This window comes from Camelus dromedarius, chromosome 11 (genome assembly GCF_036321535.1).
Source record: "Camelus dromedarius isolate mCamDro1 chromosome 11, mCamDro1.pat, whole genome shotgun sequence".
Lineage (NCBI taxonomy): Eukaryota > Metazoa > Chordata > Mammalia > Artiodactyla > Camelidae > Camelus > Camelus dromedarius.
The window spans coordinates 7,858,757-7,876,922 of NC_087446.1; the positions used below are offsets into that span (position 1 = coordinate 7,858,757).

An 18,166-nucleotide genomic window follows, 5' to 3' on the forward strand; every position below is an offset into this window, starting at 1 on the left:
AGGGGCCTTGAATTTTTATTTTGCACTGGGATCCAGATAGGTAGCCAGTCCTGCCCTCAGGGTAACAAGGCCTTGGACAGATGCTCCCTCCCTCCTGTCCCCTCCTCCTCAGTCAAGGGGCACTGCCACCCATCTTCCCCCCAAGACTCCTTGATGGTGGTGGGGACAGAGATTCTTCTCTGTGTCTCCAAAGCCTAGCACAGGGCGGGCAAAGGCAGACCCCTGGGGAGTTTTGGCTGGGTTGGACCTGTTGGGGTGGGATGGAATGGACTGTCCCCTTTTGGGGGTCCTGGGTGGAGTTATTGGTGCAAATCTCTAACTCCACTCCCTCCTGGGAGATCCTGCGATTCCCTTCCAGCCACATCCTGACTCTTGGTTCCAGGCTTCTCACTGGGAGGCAGCCTCTCCGGACACATCTAGTTAAGGATTCTGGGGTCCATAGAAGTCCCTACCACCCGCCCAGCCCCTGTCCCCTGCACCCTCAGCTCCACCTGTGTGGGGTGAAGAGATTCAGACATTTCACACTTTCTCTTTTCACAGGTTGGCAAAGGAGGCCCAAGGGGGGCTGACTGTCCTGGGCTGCCAGCAAGGACGTGAGCAGGATGAGAACGCCAGCCTCTGACCCTTGTTCCTCTCTAAGTGCCCCCTCTAAGCCATCTCAGGGGTTTCCTTTTCTGTGGCTGAGAAAGCCCCTGGGGCCTGGCCGAAGTCTCAGTCCACCCATACCCCTCAAGTCCCAGCTCCAGGCTTCTTGGTCCTCTGCTTTCTTGAAGCTTGAGCCCTCAGGGGACCAGGGTTTACCACCGAGCAGACTCAGGACCCTGAAGCCATGACAAAGCCTGCTCTTCCTCGTTCTGCCTCTGTGCACAAACTTCACATGACACAGGTCATCCCAGCCTGACCTCCTGGGGGCTCCTGGGGGACTGTCAGGAGGGTAACAGGGAGGTATATTAGTATAGGTATATTAGTCAGGAGGTGATAGACTATGCTGGGGCAACAAATATACCCTGCAATCTCAGAGCTATAAAAAATATAACAACAATATTTTATTGCTTAAATGCATCACAGTCCGACTGGACAGTCCTCTGCCATCCACAATATATTGTACCAAGGTCATGGTAGCAAGGAAAATGAGCTGGAGATTGCAAGGGATGCTTTCAAGAGCCAGGCCAGGCCCAGAGTGGCACCATCCGGTCCACCAACACTCCATCAGCCAGAACTCATTTTCTGACCCCGCCCAATTGCAAAGGAAGCAGCGGCAGAGGTAGGGAAGGTGGTGTAAACACCAACACTGTCTCGTCATGGTTGGTAAGGGAGTTAATGCACCTTCTCTGGCCTCTTCTAAGAACTGAGCTCCCGTCTTGTTCAATATCTGGCCCCTTCAAGACCAGCCCCTTGAGCCTCACTTGCGGGGATACAATCTTACCAGCTTAGCATTAGGAACTTAAAATCAATCATCAGACGCATTTACAGCCATCACTCCCCACAACTCCACCCTCCCTACCCCTCACCCTCCACCCTCCATCCCCCCACCCCATCCCCCCCCACCCCCCCACCCCACCCCCCCCCCCCCCCCCCGTCTTCCCCTTCTACCACTTAGCATAAGGCCACAATCACCAGGAAGTTTAGAGTCTGAAAGGTTGGCACAGAACAATCCAAGCTCATTCTTTTTCTCTCTGTCATAATTGTTAATTTATAATTTATACTCTTAGCTATTTCTAAAGAGGATTTCTTAAAAAGTGAAATAAAAGATTAGAAGTCATTTAGGGAAAAGGAGTGAGCTAGATATACTTGAAAGCTGAAAGGGACACTTACTACAGTTGAATAATATAGTCATGTAATATAATAATGTAATCAGTTACAGTTATCACTGTAATACAATAATAATGCTATTCAATCTGAGCTTCCTAGAAGCAGAGGCAAAAAGGGAAACAACTTCTTCCTCCATATATTCATCCCTTCCTGCTCCTTTTGTCAGCTCTTTTCCTTATCGAAGTTCTTTCTCTTTATCCTCCCTGTTTTCAGATCACCTGGGGGCAAAAAGACCCCCCCCCCACCATTTTTTAGACATCCATATCCCCCTTGCAAGGAAAGAAGACCATAAAGTCAAATGGCTACAGTGTTAGTGTAAGGGAAGATTCAACCTGCAGGACTGAGACTACACAGGATTTGAAGGTCCCTCTCATACCACCTTTTGGCTCTTAGCCCAGGGATGGAGCAGAGGCTAGAACTCCAAGGCAAGAGACACCTTGATTCCACATGGGGAGGGGTCCAGGCCATGGCTTCATCAAATACCTTGAAACTGCACCTGGAGGGCAGATCCCCCTTCCCTGATGTCCTGCACATTAATTCACTGAATCTCCAGGATAAACCTGCAAGAGAGGCCTATAAAAATTTTCCCCAATTCGCAGATGGAGAAATTGAGGCCAAGAAGGAAAATGATTTCAGCAAAGTTACCCAGCTGTCTTCCCCTGAAGACCCAGCCTCAGGGCAGGGGACCCCCAAGCTGTTGATGAGATGCTCAGAGTTCTGAGAAGGGGAGAAGGGAGGTTCCTAGGCAGGCCTCAGCGTGGTCAGGAAGGTTCAGGAGATGGAGACCAGCTCCCTTCTCCCCACCTCAGACTTCAGTTGCCATGACAACAGAGCCTCCATTCCGAGTGTTTGTTGGAAATTTGCATTTTAATGGAGATGTAATTAGAATTTAAAAGCTGAGGCTGGAAGGAACTGAACCCTCCCCTTCCCCTTGGGAGCCAGAAGCCCTCCCACTCCTCATCCTCTGCCCCTTGAGGAGCCCTATGCTGACACTTTCTCTACCTCCATAACCCTAGTATCTGTCCTCCCTGGCCAGATGGGGACCCTGAGGCCCCGACCAGAGAAGGGACTTACTCCAGATCTCACAATGATTACGAGCCCCCCGAGTCTGCTCTGCCTAAGGACCCCCCATCTGACCCCACCACGTTGGTGAGTCTCAGAGTACGAGTTGGTTGGGAAGAGGAGTGCTAGCTTACTGAGAGCCCCCAAGCCCTCCCCTGGCTCTTCCAAGCTCACCTTTCCTCTCCCTGTAACCTCTTGACATCTCAGTGGCCCTGGGGGCCTGTCAGGGCTGGGGGACCCCTCCCATTTGACCCCAGGGGGAACTGAGGCCCAAGAGGGAAGGGATGTACCGAGGTCACACAGCAATTTAGGGCAGAGCTGTGTCTTTGGCTGGTCAGGGTGGAGCCATTAAAAAGACCCCACCTCTGACGCCTACCCAGAGTCACTATCTGACCCTAGATCACTGTGGAGAATTTGTAGTAGATTCTTCCTGTAACTTTATTAAGTTCTTAAAATCAGTCATGCCAACAATTTTATCTTTTCAAATCATTGAAAAGAAGCCACTCAGCCTCTGCCTGGACCTCTCCCTCCCAAGACGGGCTGCTGTCCCTGGGGCCTGTCTGTGGGTGCCACCCTGAACCCCACAAACCCTGGAGTCACAAACACAGGCCTTAAGAGCAAAAGAGGCTCACACTTGATGAGAGTGTAACATGAATGTTTGAGCACCACCAGCCCTGGACGGAGCCCCTGGTTCACCCTGAATCCACCCTCCTGTACACAACATGGCTCCTAGTGTTTGCTGAGTGAACAGATGATTAAGTGCCAGGCCTGGTGCTGTGGACATTCTCTGCAACCTCCTACTGCACCCTCCTCCCATGACAGATCCCTAGGGGAGACACCGCCAGCCCCCACGAATCCCCTTACAAAGCTTAGAGAGGCCATATAACCTCCCCAGGTCCCTGCACTGGTAAGTGGCAAAGGCTGCATTTGAACACAGATCTGCTGGCTCCAGGCTCTTGAGCGTTACTCTCCCTGTGTGCTGATCACAAGAGCGGGGGTCCCAGCAGCTACATACACATGCAAGCTTACGCGCACAGATGCAGGCACAGGTCCCAAGAGCACACGGCTGGCCCACATGGCAATCATTTATTTGCAAACACACAGCGCTTATCCTGTGCCCAGCGTGCTATTCCAAGCACTTCACACTCAATCCTCACAGCCACCCTACGAGGTAGGGACCATTATTATAATCAACTTGCTGATGAGGAAACCAAGGCACAGAGAGGTTACGCAACTTGCCCAAGGTCACACAGCTAGTGAATAAAAAAGCCAGAATTGGAACCTATACAGCCTGGCTCCAGAACCTGTGCTTCCTCCAGACCTCAGGACCCAGGAGCCAGGAGCTCTGAGCCTCCACCAATCTCAGTCCTGGGAGGAGGGCGAGACAATATTTCTCAAAGCCCAATTCACAGAGGAGGAAACAGGTCCAGAGAAAGAAGGTGGCTTGTTTTTGGGCACACAGCTGTGTGAGCCTAGGCTTTGGAGCCCAGAGCATCTGTGTCAGCCCCAGTCCCCTGGGCTATTTTCCCTTCCCACCACCACCCCTCCACCCCACCCATCCCCCAACACCTCCCTCTGCTCCACGGCCCCCTTCCCCACCCAGGAGGAAATGAGGAGTGATTGCCTGGCGACAGCCTGGTCAGGAGGAAATAAGATGGAGACACGAGCATCACCTTTTAGAAAAGAAAGCTCCAGGGAGCCTGAGAGAGGAGGAGATGAGACCAGAGGCCTAAAGGAGCCCACTCCCCGTCCATTTAGAACCAGACAGTGCAGAAATGGATTTTCTCTTGAGCGCTCTTGTGAACGCACTTCAAAGCCGCTGATGGCAGGAGTCGGAGGAGGGCAAGCAAGAGAGACCTCAGCAGTAATGCAGGGCCAGGCGGCGGAGGGAAGAGAGACATCGGACATAAAGAGACTCGCAATTGCCAGTGGGAAGAGGCAATTGGAAATTCCATCTAGGTTTTCAGTTTGAAGGTGGAGAGAAGCCAGGAGCTTTGGGTGGTGGCGAGGGAGACAGGGGTGTTGATTGAGGAAGAGAAAGAGAGAGGACTCAGAGACAGAGAGAGGAGAGAGAAGGCAGAGACACGGAGAGACAACAGTCAGAGATAAGGATAAGATTAAGAGCCACAGAAAGATGGGGAGAGAAAAGAAAAAGCAAGTTACAAGACCCCAGATGCCCCCTCCAACACACAATTCAGAAAGGCCATGCACACACTCACGCTCACTCACACTCACCACACTCTTGCTCAGGACTCAGAGACCCAGGTTCTAGTCCTCACTCTGCTCTTGAAGTGCCATGTGACCTTGCAGAAGACCCCACTTCCCTCTGAGCCTCAGCCCTCCCCACCCCCACCCCCAAGGCCTGGTGAGGTTAATCTGGTTCCAGAAAGGCCAAGAAAGAGACATGGATGGGGCACACGGGCAACAGAGATAGGGAGGAGTTAACCTCACCGTGATGCTGCTTCTGTGTGGCTGAGCAGGCACTGAGGGGCACTGAGGGGCACCGAGGGGAGTGCGGGAGCCCAGCACTTCCACCTGCAGATGAGGAAACAGGCTGAGATCAGTAAACAGCTCACCTAGACGTCAGGCAACCAGGACAGAAACCCGCCTATGAGACTTTATAACCCCAGCCTCGCCCCAGAGACAGGGACAGAGCAGGAGGGAGCTGCCATCCCTGAGCCTGTCCCATCAGGAGTCCAGGGGAGGCCTGACATTTCTTAGGTGCCCAAATGTGAGCACCTCATTCTTGCTCTTGCTCAGAGTGGAGTGGACATGTCTGTAATATCGGCCATGAACAGTTGCTGGGTGCTGACCTACCCAGTTCCTTACCGGTATTAACTTACTGGCTCCTCATACACTCTTTATTAGGGAACTAAGCCCATTTAACAGATGGGGAAATTGAGGCACTGTCTGTTAAGGGGTTGCCGAGGGTCGCACAGCCTCCTAACAGTGAGTGACCAGCAGTCCTTTGCACACTTTTCCGGAAGAGGGCCTCCTCCCCTCCCCACCCGGATGCCCAGCCTGGTGACTCTGCCTCAACTTCACACACTCCTCCAGGTCAAGCCCAGGAAGACTGTCTAGCCCGGAAGGCTGCGGGGCAGGGGCAGCAGGAAGCCAGAGCCAGAGCAATGTTGGCCACCAAGAGCCGGCTGACGCCGAAGGACATCTTGATCCCACACTCCTACCCGGACCCCCAACTAGACTGCGGTGGACCGGGATGGTTGAGCCGCGCCCTGCGAGAAAGCTGTCCTGCGGCGCCACCTAGTGGCCATCTGGCCCTACCAGCGTCCGGAGAGCTGAAAACGAAGCCGGAATCCCCCCCGCTTAGCTAGGATATTGGAATACATCCCAGATTCATAGAAAGGGGGTATGGTCGAGCTTGGTCCTTTGCCCTCCTGAGGGGCAGACTCACACATCCCACGACCACCTGGACATCTCTGCCTTCATCCGTCTGATTCGTGCATTTACAGAGTCCTTACTATATGCCAAGTACTGTTGGAGGCGCTAGAGATGTAACAGGGAACAAAGCAAGGATCCCTGCCTTTGTAGAGTTTACAGGGGGGAGTGGGTAGGGAATAGTCAATAAAAAATAAATGATTATAATAAAAAGAAATCGAATAAAAGAAATAAGAAAGCAATCTGGCCATTTCAGAAGCAAGGAAAAAGAGCTGACTTCTCTGGGCTCCAGGCACCACACAGCCCTCAGGGCAATTCCATGGAGACTGCTGCCAGAGAAACTATCCTGTCCCCCTTGCTCCTCTGGGGTCACTCTTGTCCCCAAGGGATCTGCCCTCACTATGGAGTCCTCTTGCCTGGGACACTTTCTTCCCACCTTGGCCAGCTGCTCTTCTCCTACAGGGGCCTCCTGACCTCCATGGCTTGACAGGCCCTACTCAGGGCCTCAGCAGTACTCTCCTGGGTGGCTGGCACAGGAGAGCAGTACATGGATGCTCAGGCAGGGCTGTCTGCCTCTATTCCCAGCTCTGACACCACCTGTGTACCTGGACAGGCTCCTTGGTCTCTCTGTGTCCCCGTTTCCTCATCCGTAAATCGGGAAGTTCATACGTCAGAGTCAGGGGCAGGGAGTGATAAGTCTGTTAACAAATGTAAACCTTTAAAACAGCACTTTGACATTGTGTTTGTTATTATTAATGTCTGTTTAGGTGTTTATCTCCCTCCTGGACTAGCTGATGAAGATTAGTGAGGTTCATTCACAAAGGACCAAGTGAGTCATCTCCATATTCTACACTTTACAGTGTCAGATATACAGAAGGACCTTAGAACATGTTTGCCTGGAGAATTCAGTAGTTCCTCATCATTCACCACTCATTTATTGAGTGCCTTCCGCATGCCAGGTACCAGGCTAGGAGCTGCAAATGGGGCAGTGAACAAGACAGCATTCCTCTGTACCAGGGTACTAATATCCAGATCAGAAGTTCTCAAACTATTCGTTCTAAGAACCTCTTTACTCTTATAAAATTCAGGATCCCAAAGAACTTCTGTCTGTGTAAATATCTAACGACAGTTACCGTTAGAAACTAAAACAGAGAATGTTTAAAAATACTTATTAATCCATTTTAAATAATAATAACAAGCTCACATATTAACATTAGTGACATATTTTAATGAAAATAGTTGTATTTTCCAAAACAAAACAGACTAGTGGGACAACACTGATACTGTTTTGCATTTTTGCAAATATCTTTAATGTCTGGCTTCATGGAAGACAGCTGGGTTTTCATGTCAAACTCGATCTGTGCGATACGTTGCTCTGATTGAAGAACATGAAAAAAATACTTCAAAAAATACATTCTCCTTTTTCGTAAAAATTGAGACTACTGACACTCCACCGTGCCCCCGGCCTCGCCCACCACCGAGCGGCCAGACCCTAGAGGCTTGACCTACGAAGCTTGACTAGTGGTGGACGGCTTCCGGGAGAAGGCGAGGGCTTGGCTCGCAAAGGGTTGGTTGGTTGGCTTGTGATTGGACGACAAATGCGACCTTCGGCGCGTTGGCCCCGCCTCCACATCCCGCCCCCTTTCCTCCCAGTGGTAAACCTAACACAGGCGTTCTAAGGAACGTGGGCACTTCCGCCCGCCGACGGCGGAACCTTTCATTTTCGCTCGGGTTTCCGCCGAGACAACAAGGGCGGCCAAGGCGGAAGTAGTTGAGGCGCGTGGGCGGGGCTAAACGCAGCAATGTCGGCGGCCTTGCTCCGGCGGGGTTTGGAGCTGTTGGGGATGCCCGAGGGTAAGGAGGCCCTGCCCAGGGACGTCCAACCCTGGAGGGAAGGTGGCAGGGCCGGGGACAGGAGTCAGGAGGGTGCGGAACGATCCAGGCCTGGCTTAGCCTTGGTGAGATGGGAACCCTGATAGCCCTCCAACCTGGTCCGATCCTCTCTCTTTTCCCCTACAGCCCCCGGGGTTGCGCCAAGCCAGACCAAGCCCAGCGCGGCTCCAATGAAGCGGACCCGGAAGGCGAAGGCGACCCAGGGCCAGAAACTGCGGAACTCGGCCAAGGGAAAGGTGCCCAAGTCGGCCCTAGGTGAGCTCGGGAAGGGGCTGGATGTGCTTGCTGCTCCGGGGGTTGAGGGCAGTGCCCTGGAGGAGGCAGCGCTTGAGTCAGGGTTTGAAACATTCGCCAGGCTTTTCTAGAATACCTACTGTGCGACGGGCACGGAGCAGCGCCCTGGGAACACGGAGGTGAACGAATCACATCGTCCCGGCCTTCAAGGTCTACAGTCCTAGTGGGAAGAGAATCATCAAAGAGTTGAAATCAGCGTATAGTTGCGAAGTGTAATGAGGTCTATGCAGTAAAACTGTGATGTTCTTAGAGGGACCTAGAATAAAAAGCCAAATTAGGCTTCTCTGAGGAAGCAACACTTAAGCCCAGACCTGAAGGAAGTATAAGAGTGAGCTAGGGAAAGAGTACTCTAGAGAGAACGGCATATGCGGAGTCAGAAATTTTATTGCTTTTGAAAATTTGAAAGAAGCCTGGTAAAGGGGACATATAGTGAACAAGGGTCAGAGACAGAGCATTTAATAAAATTAATACTCCTTGTGCCTGGTACTGTTCTAAGCCTCATACAAATGTTCGTTCATTTAATTCCTCGCAGCAACCCTGGGAGGTCGGCACTATCATTACCCTCATTTTACAGATACAGAAGCGAGCAGATGGTACAGGTAGAAACCAGGCAGTGTGTCTCCAGAGCCCTGTTGTCACTTACTCTATTCAAGTAGGAGGTGCTGTGGCCTGGGCAGTGGTGATGGTGCAGAGATAAGAGAATGGTGTGAGTGGAAGATGCGCTGAGGAGAGAGCATTGGTGGCTGTGAGGGTGAAGGAAGAGGGAGTCAGCGAGAATGGAGCCCAGTTTCTAACAGAGCATGTTGGGGGACATGGTGCCACTTGACAAGACGTATGGACTTGAAGGGGAGCAGCTGTGGGCAAAATGGTGGGATATTGACATGTGACAGGACTTGGTGAGCTCCCAGTGTGTCTTTGAATCCCCAGGGCCAGGTACATAAAAGGTGTTTGAGTATTTGTTAAAAGTCTGTGAATTCCAAGGAGGAAACAGCATGAGCAAAGTGTGGAGGCAGGAAAGTGGGACTTCGCTGAGCACCAGGGATGCTGGTGTGGAGCAGGAACATCTGATGCCAGGGGCCACCCCTCCATTCCAGCCGTCCTCCCACTGCCTGTCTTGGCACATTACTGATGAGTGCAAGGACTCTCGAGCTTAGGTGGCCAATCTAAGGACCACTTCTGTGGCTGCCGCCTTGGTCTGAGCTTCATCACCTCTTGCCTGGATTATTGCAGATGCCTCCTAACTGGCCCCCTATCTCCACCCCTGTAATCTTTTTCTCACCACTACAGCCAAAGTGACCTGTAAAATCCTAAGTCAGACCTGACTCTCCTCTACCCCAAATCCTTAGTGGCTCCCATCGGACTCGGTGAAAGCCTGAGTTCTGCATTCTTACGTTGCTTCACAAGGCCCCACATGATCTGCTCCCCCACCAGCTTTGTCTCCTAGGGCTGTCCCCTCCCCATCCCAGCCATTTTCTTTTCTTCAAGCACATTAATCACACTTCTGCTTCAGAGCCTTTGCACTGGCCATTCCCTCTATACAGAATGCTCTTCCCCAACCTGGGCACACTCTCTCCTTCCAGTCTTTGCTCAGAACTCAATTCAGCAAGGCCTTCTCAGGCCCTTCTATTTAGAATTGCAACCCTGCTCCCTAGCATTCCTCATTTCTGTTTACTAGTCTCTTTTTCTCCATAAAACCATCACCTTCTAAAATACAGTTTTTCTCGTTTACCATCCCTTTTCCTATGGAGTGTAACTTCCTTAAGGGCAGAAGTTTGTCTGTTCTGTTTCCGGCTGTGTGCTCTGGCATCAAGAACAGTGCCTCATACCGAATAAGTGCTCAGGATGTATGGGTTGAATAAATCACTTGAGCAACTGGAACCAAGGGAGACTTTGAGCAGGATCTTGTAGAGTGTGGTTTTGACAGAAGAGCCCGGGCTGTTGCAGTAATCTTCAGAAGGAACGATGGGGCTTCGATGGGGCCTTTGGAGGGTATGGGTGGAGTGGGGAAATGTCAGGATGGGACCTGGAAGGCTTCCAGGGGGTGAATCTGAAATGATGCCACCCTGCCTACCACCCACAGCTGAGTTCCAGAAGCGAGAGCGTCGGGGTTACCTTGACGTAAACCTGAGGTTTATGACCAGTGCAAGGAGCACAGTGGCTGAATCTGTCACCCAGCAGGTTTGTCAGGGGTTGAGCTGTGGGAAGGAACAGGGTTGGGAGGGGGCTGCTGAGGCTGTTCCTGGGACCTGTGGGAGTCTCAGTCCTGAGCAGAGGGTGGAAGCTGAGCCACCCTACAGGCTCCTAGGAGCTGGACTACACTGCTGGACTGTGAGAGGCTCTCCCAGGGGGGGCCGAGAGCAGAGCTGGGTCGAGCAGGGGCGGGGGGCGGGAAGGTGGGAGTCTGGGCCTGGCCTTACTCCCCTGTGGCCCCTGTGGGTACCTCCTGCTGGCCTCCTCTGTAAGTGGAAATGATGTGTCCTGCTGCCCAGGACAGTGTGAGAGGGCAGCACTTGGTCAGCTGTGCCAGGTGTGTGGCTCCAAGTGGCGGTCCCTCATGTGCTAGGAGTCACCACCCCAGGGCTCCTGACTCCCACATGCCCCCAGATTGTGCGCCAGAACCGGGGCCGCAAGGCCTGTGACCGGCCTGTGACCAAGACTAAGAAGAAGAAGAAGAAGGCCAAGGGCACCGTGTTCACCGAGGAGGACTTCCAGAAGTTCCAGCAGGAATACTTTGGCAGCTAGGCTTCCAGGAGGGCACAGCAGAAGGGGCCCTTGGGCCCAGCCTCCTGCTCTCAGCTCTGCTGGCCTCCGGAGCCTGCCCTGCATGGTGCAGCCAGCCTGGCTCAGGATGGCTCGGGAGTGCAGTCTGGGGGAGGCTGGGATGGAGCTGGCGAGCTGAAAGCCCAGGGGAGGATCTTCACTGACGGGCGCTGATACCTGTAGGCTCAGGGGGTGCCATCTACCTGCCGGAAAGGAACATTACTGACTGTTCTGTCTGCTTTGGCCCAAGTAGGCCCTCTGGGCTGTTAGCTGTGGAGGGGCCAGTTAGTGGGCCCTCAGGGATCTCACTTCTGATAGGAGGGCTGCTGGGTTCTAATAAATGTGGCCTGGGAGCTGTGCGTGCTGCTCTGACTTACAGGGTGTTGCCCATCTCCTCTGGCACCAGGGATCCTTCCCTCCCTTCCCCCACCTCCTGAAGTGGATCTTAGAGCTCCGGGTCTGAAGTCTTCCTGTCCGGCCCCAGCGCAGGCGCCACCCAGAGAGCAGTTCGTCCACCTACCACCCGGGCCTCCTCCCCTGGGGGTGGCAGCCACAGCTGAGAAGGCAGCTCTTGAGGCAAAAATAGTGCCCGCAGCTGCTGGGGGCTTTGTTCCAGGGACACGGACACCAGGGTCTGAGGGAGGGGGTGCTGCTGCCTCAGCCCACTGCCCCAGGCTTGTGCCCTTGGGAGCAGGTGGGGCAGGGAGTCAAAGGCCACTTGTTTCTCCTCTCTCTGTCACATAAGGTGGGGGCTGGTGGGGCCATTCTGGAGGTGACCTCAAGGAACAGGGTTTCATGCTCAGGTCTGTGCGGAGCAGGAGGTGGTGCCAGGGCTGGAGCTGCACCAGTGTGAAAAGGCAGAGGCTGGACCGCGCCCAGCGGGCCCAGTGCCAGACCCACTGAACAAATGCACGAGCCAGTGAGTGGTGCTGCCCAGGTTGGTCTTCAGGGCGGGGTTGACAACAAGGCCTCAAAGCCCAGGAAGCCCTTCTGTGGAGGGTGGGGCCCCAGATGCCTTCAGGCAGCTCCGCCTGGCTCTCCTAGCACCCTCACAGGGCTCCTCAGGACGTGGCGTTGTCTGGTGAGGACTTTGGCGTCTCTGGCAGGGAGTGAGTGCCCACAACCGCATGGGCTCTTTTGTGCAAAAGGAAAGAGTTTTAGCCAACATGCACCCAGACCCGGGAAGAGGGAGTCTGTTCCTAGTCATTAACCAGCTTTCCACCTTGAACGGGGACAGGAGGGGACCACTGCCTGAGGCTGTTGGAGCCAGTCCTGTCTGCAGGTGGCCTCCATCTGAGAGTAGGAAGCAGACCAGCCATCCAGGAGGTGAAGGTGGGCAGGAGAGGAGGTGCCACGGCTCCAAACCAGTATTGACCCACCTTCCTCAGATGGGCTTGTTCCGGAGATGGGAGAGGCTGGTGTTCTTACGTCCCCCTCCCGCCTGCTGAGACCACAGTGGGGAGGGAGACACTTGCACCCTGGGAGACTCGCTCCCCTCATCTCTTAAGCAGCTTAGCAAGGAGCAGGCTCAGCTGCTCACTCTTGCTCACCAGGATTTTGCTTCTCTGAAGAACAGGCTGACCAGGGCCCTTGGTTCCTGCCCCTCCCTGGGAGTGGAATGCCAGGGCCTCCCTCCTGGGGGAGAGTGCAAGCAGGGGTTCAGTACTTCTCTGCTTGTGGGTTTTCTGGTCTTATGTTACATTTGTGCCAAGTAGCACTAGTGGGGTTACGTGTCCAGGCTCCCTTTGCATGACTAACGATAGTATTCACCCCGAGAGTCTGGTCCATGGGTCGTGGTAGGACTCAGTAACCTGTATTTAACAGTCACTCTGGACAGTTCGGGTGCAGGCGGTGAGAAGGCGGCAGGGGGCCCGGCGCTGGTGCCAGAGGAATGATGTGCCACCATGGGGGGCGGTGCAGGAGTCACGGATGAGGGCGCTGACCCTGAGCCCCAGGACCTGGTGATAGATCTGTTGAGAAAGTAAGGGACAGGAACCAAATAAGAGGACACTGGGTTGCTGCATTCAGGCCAGGACTGAAAAGGCCAGAAGGAAAAGATCTTCCTCGAGTGAGTGGATGTAAAGCACTGGGAGCATTTGTGTCTCGTGGGTTTGGGGCAGCTGACATGTGCACTGGACTGAGTGAAGCTTGAAGATCCCACATGGGGACCAACAGGAGAGGCTTCTATGGGGGTGGTCTGCTCACACCATCTGCGCTCCCTGGTCTCCATGAGTCTGGAGGGGTTGGCTGAGGCCAAGCAGGAGAGGGCAGGACTGCCGTGTGGGACCTCACTGGGGCCCAGGTCCAGGTTTGTTCAGAGATTGTGTGGACAAGAGGCTTAACTCAAGTTCACGCAGGAGCTAGGCGGGTCCCCATCAGGTGACTTCTAGCAGCGCTGAGGCCGGGGCCCTCGTGGAGAGGCAGCTAGGACTGTGTGCCTGTCTATTCCTTTGCCTGGGTTGGCTTTCTTCGGGTGCTCTCCCCATTCTCTACCTCCATGACTTTCCCCACCCTTCGCAGCCCAGCTCAGGCGCCCTTTCCTCTGTTTCCTGCCTGCTGTGACCTCCCACCCAGGAAGTTCCTAGGCAGAGGGAACAGCCAGTGCAAAGGCCCTGAGGCAGGAATGAGGTTGGCGGAGAGGTGCAGGAAAGCCATCGTGGCTGGAACAAGGTGAAAAGGAGCTGAGGACAGGGAGGACCTTTGCTGCGTGCACATCCCCTCACTGCCTTTTGGGTCTCGGGGGGCCTTAGCTGCAAGCACCTGGTAAAGGGCCCAACGCGGTATCCTGGCTTCAGGGCTCCAGCCTACACTGCCCCTCAGAGCACCCCAGAAATGGTGTTTCCCATCTGCTAAATCACCATCTCCAAGGGCTGCCCAGACTGGCACTGGATGACTGCTGTGGCCCGCATCAAGGTCACTTCTAGGGCTGCCCTCAACACTCAACCTCCCCATCGCCCCATGCCACATGCCCTGGGCTTGGGTTGAGCAAAGCAGACACACTGTTGGGGGTGGACAGAGAGCAGCAGCATTTGGAGATGTTTTCTTTGTATCTTACATAAAAAAAAAAAAAATCCAATTGCAAAACTGAGGCACAAAGCAAAGTTTAAAGATGGCAGCTGTGCTTACAGCTGACCTTAGGCTCCCCACTCTCTTCCAGTCCTTCCCAAAGCCACCAGTCATGATGCATATGAACTATCTTGAGAAACTGTACACATCTGATCAAAACCACGAAATCTCAGCAACCACACGTGCCCTCTGTATCCCCAGTTTAAGAGTGTCCAGGGCTGCCCTTCCAATCCTGCCTGTAAGGAACTTTGGGAGCCACACAGATTTGTGTGCACCCTGCAGTCAGACAGCCTGGGCTTGACTCTGCCACCGGCTAGCAGGGCAAGTTACTCAACCTTTCTGGGCCTCAATTTCCTCATCTGTAAAATGGGAAGATAATCCTTATTTAAGTTTTTGGCACAGAACTGTTTTTATAGTATTAGTTAACAATCTTTATTAAACCAATAAATCCTTGTGTATTTAGCAGGTAGCTGCTTAGATGAGGTGACAAGGGTTAACTTCTCTGACAGTTGTAACACATGGATGGGTGGCTTGGAGAAGGGAATTCTACAAACCAAGGGCAGATGAGACCTTGAAGATCTCAAGTCTAAGGTCCAAGTGACACCTGCCCCACTGGTGCCTTGGGGAAAGGCTCCCATTTGATCATCGGCTACACCGGGTTCAGCAGTGACCTGGCTCTCCCACATTACTCTGGCAGGTGCCAGGAAGCAAGTCAGGGAGTACTCACCTTACCACTGGGGGTAAGACAGGCACGAACCCAGACTGAAAACCCTGGAGTGACAGTGGGCTTTATGGCTCGGTATCCTCTGCATACCCCTTCCCACAGGACTTGTGCTGGTGCCACCTTGGTGGCTGCCTCACCAGTTGTCATGGGGAGTGGGTCAAGTGCTCGGAATGGAACCTAGAGCCACATTAACATCACCCTTGTCCCAACCTCTCACAAATCCACTTTATTTGTTCCAGCAAAAACAGCTTTCTCTAAATAGACCCTACTGGGAAGCAGCCTCTACAGAATTGCAGCAGCTTATTAGCGAAGCCTAATCTCCTTGTGTGCCCAGCTCAAGGGCTGTGGGGCCTTATCTGGGAACTTGATAGATGCTGGCACAAAGCCACATCATGAGCAAATGGGTGGAACCCAGGCTGTTCCTTTAACCTAAATCTCACCAGCTTCAACCATACCTAAAGGCTCTCACGTCAAGCACAACAGTTCTTGGTTCTGGGGAAACACCTAGCCACAGACTGGGGGGGGGGGGGGATCTAGCCCAATACCCCGTCTCAGGTTCAAGTGACATCACCAGTGGCCCTGACCTACTGTCCAGCAGTGTTGGGGGAAACAAACTCTGGGCTCAAGTTACAAGTCCCGACAACCAACCCCACAGCAAGTGAAAAAACTGACTCCAGGGGAACAAGACACCAGACAGCAGTCTACAGAAGTACTTTCACTACAAAATAATTTATTAAAACACAGCTTCAGCACTAGCCTCCTATGTACAAGCACATACTCCCGACTACCCTAACTAGGGGACCTTTTTCTTCCCCCTTGCCTTGCGAACCTCTTCTATCAGATCTTTCAGATACTGGATCTCCTTGGTCAAGGAATCTGCCTTCTCTTTCAGAGCCTCATTCTTCTTTTCTAGCTCTTTACATTCACCAGTGAGGGCCTCCTGCTCTGCCCTCTTCTTCTGGCGGTACCTTGTGGCTGCCGTCTTGTTCTGCTCCATTTTCTTCAGCTTCTTATCTAGTTTCTCACCCTTGACTTTTGCTGCTACCATCTTCTCTCGAGGAGGGTCATAGGGTTTGGGGCGGGCAGAGCCACAAGGGGCACCTGGAGATAGCAGGCTCCTATTTGGAGAGCCCCTGGTGGTAGAGGGGCTATGCTGGGGAGAGCCCGGATAGGAGTCAGGGCTCATACAGATGCCACTATCATTATCTGAAGGGCCATCCTCTTCCTTTATGCACGGAACACTAATGTAAGCAGTAGAGTCTGGCTTCCTATCTCCTTCAGAGATATCCACTTCACTGCCTAGTTCTAAACTAAAGGAATGATCTGGAGTGGAGGACAGGGCCCCTGGGGAAAGGGGAAGAGGTTGCAAGAAGATGAAAGGGGCAACCTGGTCAGTTGCTGGTAAACTTTCTGGGAGATGGCCAATTGGGTTCACTATCTGGGGGGGCTCCTTATTAGTTTCCTGGAATAGGGGGTCAAAGAGATCACATGTGTCATCCAACGTGGCCAAAAGCTCATCTGGCATGGTTTCCAGGTCATCTATACCCAACAGGGCATCAAAGTCGAACTCCTTCAGGTCCATTTTCTCCACCATCCAATCTGTCCCGGAGAAAGCATCCTCTGCAAAACATTAAAGAGGAATAAACTAATCGAATCAGCTGCACACAGCAACAAGGCCCTATTATCAGACCCCACACGCAGATTAAAAAAAAAAGCCCACTCACCCTTGCCGTTGTCTGAGGCACTGACCAACCCATCCACAGCCAGCCATTCGGAGGAGCCCGCCTTAGCTTTGTCGCTGGAGAACCCATGAGGTTTGAAGTGCTTGGCCACCTCCAGGTAGTCGTCTAAGAGACCTAGGCTCTCTTCAGCCCCCAAACCCGACTGGTCGAAGGGGGACATCAAGCCCCCCACCAACACCTCGCTGCTCAGGAAGCTCATCTCGGCCATGTTGCGGAGTTTTGACGAAATCGAGGAACGCGCTTAATTCGAAGGTGTCTTTGTCGGTTACAGCAACGCTGCTGCTGAATGCCGTGAAAAGCCTGAATAGAAATCAGAAGCCACGTCCCATTAGCGATCAGCTGGTCTGAGAGTTTCATCTTTTCACCCAGGAGGCAGGATGGCCACATCAAAACTCTATTTGGCTGTTGAGAATCGGGAACATGTGGCCCCAGAGCCATTGAGCCAACCTTGGCCGCTCCCAGGTCAGGCTGCACAAGATGGACGCCCGGCCGGCCAGAAGAGGAAGGAACTCCATCCTCTCATCCGAGTCCGGCCCCGCCCACGCTGCCCGTGACTCACGCCCCGACCGCCGCCCTGCCGCCATCTTGGTTACTGCCACGTTTCGCGGGGCGCCAGGCCGGACCCCGGCGGGTTCCGGGGGTGGGCCCGGGGCCGCCGACCGCCTCACCCCTCCGCACGGCTTTGAGATCTGCCGACCCAGGGGCGCTGGCGTCTCGGGGACACCCAATCAAAGGCCACGCGTCCCGGACGCTCGTAAAACTGCTTCCCCCCGACGCCGCCGCCCAGTCGCCGGCCGCGCCCAAGCAGGTGGAAACCTCTCGCCAAGTCGGGACGCAAGGCCAAGGCGGGCAGGGCCAGTACTTACGCCATGGCTTAAGCCGGTGAGGGGTGCCGCTGCAGAGCCTGGTGCTGCTGCCGCCGCTGCAAAGGCCAATGCTGCCGCTGGCACTGCTGCCTTTAATACGCCATGGTGGCTGCGGACCCTGCGGGAGCGGAGAAGGAAAGGCGCGCACTCGCGAGGAGGAACTACATCTACATGGGAGAGGAGAAGAAATGGCGGCCGCCCGCCGAGCGCAGGTCCTTTATAGACTCTGCCTCTGTGAGGCCGCATCACAGAACACATCCTTCCGCCGAGGTCACGTGACCCGCGCCTTTTTTTCTCTCTCTCTCTCTCTCTCTCTCCTCCCACCCCCCAGCCCCCGCGTTGTCATATGTCCGACGCTCTTACCGTTTCCAGTCTCCGGCTTTTACGTCCAGGGCGTAGCTGTGGAGAGAAAATGAGTTCTTTTTATTTATGGCCCCAAGAAAAAGGCGCACTACTTTACTAGGCTTTTAAGATCAAAGAGTCACTTCCTTCTGCCGCCAAGGAGCGCGGAGGGATTCTTCACACTCTCACTTCCGGTGTTAGTCCGAGGG

General features: G+C 53.8%; 2 protein-coding genes across 2 annotated transcripts; one reads left to right on the forward strand and one right to left on the reverse strand.

Moving 5' to 3' along the window:
* Nucleotides 1–7,995: 7,995 nt before the first annotated feature.
* Nucleotides 7,996–11,570, forward strand: RPS19BP1 (ribosomal protein S19 binding protein 1). Its single transcript, XM_010983552.3, has 4 exons — nucleotides 7,996–8,124; nucleotides 8,290–8,418; nucleotides 10,538–10,635; nucleotides 11,062–11,570. Exons 1-4 carry the CDS (start codon nucleotides 8,073–8,075, stop codon nucleotides 11,197–11,199), a joined length of 417 nt encoding a protein of 138 aa, XP_010981854.1. The 5' UTR covers nucleotides 7,996–8,072; the 3' UTR covers nucleotides 11,200–11,570.
* Nucleotides 11,571–15,717: 4,147 nt separating this feature from the next.
* ATF4 (activating transcription factor 4) lies at nucleotides 15,718–17,815 on the reverse strand. Its single transcript, XM_010983554.3, has 3 exons — nucleotides 17,616–17,815; nucleotides 16,732–17,049; nucleotides 15,718–16,627 (listed from the first exon to the last, which is right to left on the reverse strand). The coding sequence occupies exons 2-3, from the start codon at nucleotides 16,955–16,957 to the stop codon at nucleotides 15,801–15,803; spliced, it is 1,053 nt and encodes a 350-aa protein (XP_010981856.1). The 5' UTR covers nucleotides 16,958–17,049; nucleotides 17,616–17,815; the 3' UTR covers nucleotides 15,718–15,800.
* Nucleotides 17,816–18,166: the final 351 nt, after the last annotated feature.